Source organism: Mauremys mutica, chromosome 12, assembly GCF_020497125.1.
Source record: "Mauremys mutica isolate MM-2020 ecotype Southern chromosome 12, ASM2049712v1, whole genome shotgun sequence".
NCBI lineage: Eukaryota > Metazoa > Chordata > Testudines > Geoemydidae > Mauremys > Mauremys mutica.
The window spans coordinates 80,222,177-80,228,176 of record NC_059083.1 but is presented as its reverse complement, the minus strand read 5'-3'; the positions used below and the strand labels follow the sequence as shown (position 1 = coordinate 80,228,176).

The 6,000-nt window shown below is 55.7% G+C and overlaps 1 protein-coding gene across 2 annotated transcripts; it reads right to left on the bottom strand.

Moving 5' to 3' along the window:
• Window positions 1-763: 763 nt before the first annotated feature.
• On the bottom strand, window positions 764-4,145 carry ACTG1 (actin gamma 1). 2 transcript variants are annotated; one of them, XM_044981852.1, is made up of 6 exons: window positions 4,011-4,145; window positions 3,251-3,386; window positions 2,925-3,164; window positions 2,198-2,636; window positions 1,828-2,009; window positions 764-1,726 (listed from the first exon to the last, which is right to left on the bottom strand). In XM_044981852.1, exons 2-6 carry the CDS (start codon window positions 3,371-3,373, stop codon window positions 1,583-1,585), a joined length of 1,128 nt encoding a protein of 375 aa, XP_044837787.1. In that variant the 5' UTR covers window positions 3,374-3,386; window positions 4,011-4,145; the 3' UTR covers window positions 764-1,582. The 2 variants fall into 2 exon arrangements, with proteins under 2 accessions (XP_044837787.1, XP_044837788.1); XM_044981853.1 differs by having other exon boundaries at window positions 3,251-3,383; window positions 4,011-4,142.
• Between the last annotated feature and the right edge of the window lie 1,855 nt (window positions 4,146-6,000).

The window sequence follows — 6,000 nt, the reverse complement described above, 5'->3', positions numbered from 1 at the left end:
CCCCCTGCATAAGCCAGTAGGGCCTGATCAGTTATGCTGTTGGTGTCATTAGGCAACAGAAGCTAGGGGATGTGTCTCCTACCTGCACTAGGGAAAAGGGAGAGACTAACTTGAAATTATTCTGATGCCTGTCCATCTAGACCAGTGGTCCCCAAACTTTTCCAGGTGGGCACTGGATTATGAGCCACTGAGGCAAGCAGACAAGCATCTGCTGGAATGCTGCAGAGAAGCAGCAACATCAAGAGACATTGCTGCCAAAAATCAGCAGCAACACATCTCTGACACTGATTTTCAGCAGCATTTTTGCAGTGAGGCTGCTTGCTGACAGCGCTTTTTGGCAGATGCTCGTCTGCCGGCCAGTATGTGGCTGCACATAGATGCCCTGGTGCCTGCAGGCACCATGTTGGGGACCCTGATCTAGACCAAGGTAGGCTGGAGACATTATCTAAATTAGCTTTTTCTTGGAAAGGAAATTCCACTGTTAGACCTCTAGTAGGCTCCTGCAAGCAAGATTCGAGAGGATCGAGTCATTGTCTGCACAAAAGCTAGCAACTAAGGTAGGAAAGGAGGTTTGGCTTTACAGCCAGTGTAGGCCAAGGAAGCCTGTTTTTGCTCAATTTGTCAAGCTTTCAGGCAAGACTGTACAAGAAGCCTGAGAATGTCACTGTGCATGTTTAACAAACTTTGCACCCCTGTTTAAATCAAACCCAGTACTTGGGACTCCAAGATCCTTCCCCCCTTCTGAAGAGAGACACCCATGGAGTAGTTTACTGCAGCGCTTTTATTTTTCCTTACACAATGATGTGTTGGGCATTACAATTTCTCAACTTCAGGATGACTTACAAATTTTGGTTTTCTACTGTCATGTGAGAACATTAAGGCAACATACAAAAATCTTACATAAATTAAACTTGGTGTAAAATTTACAGGTGTAAATGCAAAGTTTCAGCAACTCAAGTTGAGTAACTTTAGCCCCAAGGATGTTCTGCTGGAATACAGGAGGGGTAAGAAAATGAAAACTGGTTCATAAGGCTTGAATGTAATGTTTCCAGCCTTGCTAGAACGGCAGCAACAGAAGTAAGTTCTCTGATGAACTCCTACCAGCCTCTATACCAAAATCTGGAATACTCAGCGCTTTGTGTAGTGGAAGTCTGACCTCTGATACCCTGTACAAATCAGTCTCAAGCCCTGCAGAGTTTAAACAAGGTGTCACTAGTCAATACTAGCCAGCTACCAGAACTACAGTGTCACAGGCCATTCTCTTCCACAAAGACAAGTTAACCTAGCATTTAGGTCACAAGAGCGATGGCACCTGTACCAAGGTTTAGGTCAGATATGTACAGGGTATATGCTAAAATGTACACCAAGGGAACAGTTAACTTGAATACAGGGTCAAATCAGTGACAGCTCAATCCACCACTGATCTTTGTCTCAGATACAGACTTTCCAAGGGCAAGTTTCTTTTGAAAGAAGGCTTAATTCCAGTTTTATGAGGCTAGCATGAAGTGTATAAATTTGCCCAGGCAAATGTATACTATTGAAAATTCATGCAGCAAATGCTGTGCATCTGCTAGCAGTCCATTTAGAAGCATTTACGGTGGACAATGGATGGGCCAGACTCGTCATATTCCTGCTTGCTGATCCACATCTGCTGGAAGGTAGAGAGAGAAGCCAAGATGGAGCCACCAATCCAAACCGAGTATTTACGTTCAGGTGGAGCAATAATCTAAAAGTAAACAAGAGGAGAAGTTAGTCAGTCATCAACACTGCCTGTCTAGATTGAGCCAATGAGTTCTGGATGGTGGCTATTCTTTCAGTTTTGTTTACCTTAATTTTCATTGTACTGGGTGCCAGAGCAGTGATTTCCTTTTGCATTCTGTCAGCAATTCCAGGGTACATTGTGGTACCCCCAGACAATACTGTGTTGGCATACAGGTCCTTTCGAATATCTACATCACACTTCATGATAGAGTTGAAAGTGGTCTCATGAATGCCACAGGATTCCATACCTAGAGACAGGATGGTCAGACTTAGTACACAGGTAGTTACTAAACTACAAGAGCACCATCCCAACCCCAGCTTTAGGTTGCAACCACAGGCTCACTGGAAAGCCAACACTTGCAGTTCAGTGATTCTCATTAATCAGTGGTCCAGACAAGGTGGGATTGGTCCTCAATATGGTTTAGCAGATACTTACCAAGGAAGGATGGCTGGAAGAGGGCCTCCGGACACCTAAACCTCTCATTGCCAATGGTGATCACCTGACCATCAGGAAGTTCGTAGCTTTTCTCCAGGGAGGAAGATGAAGCAGCAGTGGCCATCTCCTGTTCGAAATCCAGTGCAACATAGCACAGCTTTTCCTTTATGTCACGGACAATTTCCCTTTCAGCTGTTGTGGTGAAGCTGTAGCCTCTTTCTGTCAGAATCTTCATGAGGTAGTCTGTCAGGTCTCGGCCGGCTAAGTCCAGACGCAGGATAGCGTGGGGCAGAGCGTAACCTTCATAGATGGGCACAGTATGGGTAACACCATCACCAGAGTCCATAACAATACCAGTGGTACGACCAGAGGCGTACAGGGACAACACTGCCTGGATAGCAACATACATGGCTGGTGTGTTGAAGGTCTCGAACATGATCTAGAAGGAGAAAAGTTCTATTTCACTACAAGAAATGAAAATCCCTCAAACCAATGTTAGAAAACATGCTGGCATGCAAAAATTGATGTGTTGAGAAAGGAAAAGCAAAGAACGCAGGCAGAAATAGACAAATAAAAGAAACCTGGGACTTCAGGAAGGAAATGCCAGGAGGAGTACAGAACCCTGAAAATATTGAAAGAACACTCCGTTTTTAAAAGATGTCAACTCAAGAGATGGTTTGTGAAAAACAGATGAAAGCAGATCACTGTTGTACTGCAGCAAGTGTACCTGTGTCATCTTCTCTCTGTTGGCCTTGGGATTCAGGGGAGCTTCTGTCAGCAGAACAGGGTGTTCCTCAGGTGCCACACGAAGCTCGTTGTAGAAAGTGTGATGCCAAATTTTCTCCATGTCATCCCAGTTGGTGACAATGCCGTGTTCAATGGGGTACTTCAGAGTCAGGATACCTCTCTTGCTCTGGGCCTCATCACCTACGTAGCTGTCCTTTTGCCCCATGCCAACCATGACACCCTTTAATACAACAAGACAAGCTGTAAGTTCCAGAGACCCACCTTTGTCATACCGGGCCGCATACTGGAGCGCGCTTGGCTGCTCACCTGGTGTCTGGGGCGTCCAACAATGGAGGGGAACACAGCCCGAGGCGCGTCGTCGCCTGCGAAGCCAGCTTTGCACATACCAGAGCCATTGTCGATGACAAGCGCTGCAATTTCTTCTTCCATCTTGGAGAATCTGCTGGGGGGAGGAGAGCAGAGCCTTGGCGCCAACGCTCCTCCGGGACCCCTGAGCCCCGGGCTCCCCGCCGGCAGGGCAGGGCGGGGCTGCCCTAGAGTTACACTCCCCCACCCCCCGGCCTCGAGAGGCCGCGCTGCACGCAGGGCTCCACCCAGCGCACGTGGGAGCCGAGTCCGGCTCGCGCAGCAGGGGCTACCCGGGAGCCGCCCCCTCCCCCGCACCGCAGGGCGCCCCGCCCACAGCCCCGGGGGCCTGTTGCCAGAGCAACGAGGCGGCTGCAGGCGGCAGAGCCCAGCTGCCGCTGCGCCCCCTCCCGCACCCCGGCGGCCGCAGCCCCCGGTTCAAATCTCCCGCTCCGTTGCGTCACCACCCTCAGGACCAATCACAGGCCCCGCCAGGCCAGGGCCCGCCCACGGACTCGCGCCATTCAAACGGCTGGCCAGGCGATACCACCGCGAACCGGACCCGGGGGGGGGGGAAAGAGGCGCAAGTGCTGCCCACGGGCCCGCCCCCCCTCCGGCGAGGCGGCCGCAATGGGCAGCTCCGGGGCTCCAGCCGGACGGGGTCTGGCGGCAGAGGCCGGGCGCCCCGCGGACGGGCCGGCCCAAGGCCCCAGGGACCTACCTGTGCGGCGGAGGCTCCTCTCGGGGCTGGGAGACGCGAGGCTGCTAGGTCCGCTGCCGCTGGCTGAGTGAGACCGTCCAGCGCTCAGCCCCGCCCTTTTATACCCGGGGCGCCGGCCCCGCCTCGCCGGCCGAGAACATAGCCATATATGGAGATCTTTCAGAAACACGCGCTCCCATTGGCTGGCGCGGCCCAGGCCACGTGGGGTGGCTGGCAGGCCTGGCCCCGCCTCCCTTGCTCAGCGCGCCCTGGAACCTGCATCGAAAAGGAGCCGGGGGAGGGGAGCCCGGGGGTGCAGCGGGGCGCGGGGGTCCCGTTCCCCCGGCAGCCGCGGCGGGGAGCGCCCTGACCAGCCCCAGCGCAGCCCAGCCGCCGCCACAGCTGGAGCCAGGCGTCTCAGTCACAGCTCAGCCCGCTGCCAGCACCCCGGGTCCTGCACCGTGCGCCCCAATGGCACCCCCAGCACCGTGCGCCCCTATAGCACCCCCAGATCCTGCACGATGCGCCCCCATGGCACCCCCAGACCGTGTGCCCCAATGGCACCCCCAGACCCAGCACCGTGCGCCCCTATAGCACCCCCAGATCCTGCACGATGCGCCCCCATGGCACCCCCAGACCGTGTGCCCCAATGGCACCCCCCGACCCAGCGCCGTGCGCCCCTATAGCACCCCCAGATCCTGCACGATGCGCCCCCATGGCACCCCCAGACCCAGCGCCGTGCGCCCCTATAGCACCCCCAGATCCTGCACGATGCGCCCCCATGGCACCCCCAGACCATGTGCCCCAATGGCACCCCCAGACCCAGCGCCGTGCGCCCCTATAGCACCCCCAGATCCTGCACGATGCACCCCAATGGCACCCCCAGACCGTGTGCCCCAATAGCACCGCGAGACCCAGTGCCGTGCGCCCCAATGGCACCCCCAGATCCTGCACGATGCGCCCCCATGGCACCCCAAGATCCTGCACTGTGCGCCCCTATACCACCCCAGATCCTGCACGATGTGCCTCAATGGCACCGCCAGACTATGTTCCCCAATGGCACCCCCAGACCCAGCACCATGCGCCCCAATAGCACCCCCAGACCCTGCAACGTGTGCCCCAATGGCACCCCCAGACTGTGTGCCCCAATGGCACCCCCAGACCCAGCACCATGCGCCCCAATAGCACCCCCGGTCCGTGTGCCCCAATGGCACCCCAAGATCCTGCACTGTGCACCCCAATAGCACCCCCAGATTGTGCACCATGTACCCTGATGGCACCCCCAGACCGTACACCGTGTGCCCCAGTGACACCCCCAGGCCTTACACTGTGCGCCCCAATGGTACCCCCAAGGCCCTGCACTATGTGCACCAATGACATCCCCAGACCCTGCATTGTGCGCCCCATGGCACCCTGGCCTTGCGCTGTGTGCCCCATGGCACCCCTGGGCCATGCGCCCCAATGGCAGCCCCAGACCCTGCACCTTGCGCCCGAATTACACCCCAGGCCTGCAACGTGTGCTGCAATGACACCACCATCCATAGCAGGCACAGGGTGCCCAAAGGTATCACTGCCCCATGCCAGGCACTGGGTGCCCTGGTGGTGACACTGTCCCAATGGCACTGCCAGCACATCCTAGTGACACTCCCCCCTTTCCAGCCCTGGCATGTCCCACCCACAACACATTGCAGTCCTGCCAATCGCAGTACGACCCCACCACACATCTTCATCCTAATGGTGCTGCCCTCATATCCCAGCAACGACGCCATCCTCTAATCCCCCAGACCCTCATCTCACTCTGACAGTGCCCCTGCCCCTGTGCCCAGAGCCACCCCGGCACTGCCACTTCAGCTGTGCTGCCGCTTGGGAGCGGCATGGCTGCATTCTCACCACACCCCTGCAATCAGGCCCTGCAACTCCATGGCTTAATTCAGGGCAATTAGAGTCCTGTAGTGCCTTTCCTTCTGATGGATTCCAAAGCACTTTACAGTAGGGACTGGTGTCTCTAGAT

Excerpts from the sequence above, each read along its gene's own strand:
- ACTG1 (XM_044981852.1), bottom strand. The coding sequence starts at position 3,373 with ATGGAAGAAGAAATTGCAGCGCTTGTCATCGACAATGGCTCTGGTATG. Across the intron at positions 2,637-2,924 it reads ACAGAGAGAAGATGACACAG|ATCATGTTCGAGACCTTCAA; the intron begins GTACACTTGCTG and ends TTCTCCTTCTAG. Across the intron at positions 2,010-2,197 it reads CTTCCAGCCATCCTTCCTTG|GTATGGAATCCTGTGGCATT; the intron begins GTAAGTATCTGC and ends TCCTGTCTCTAG.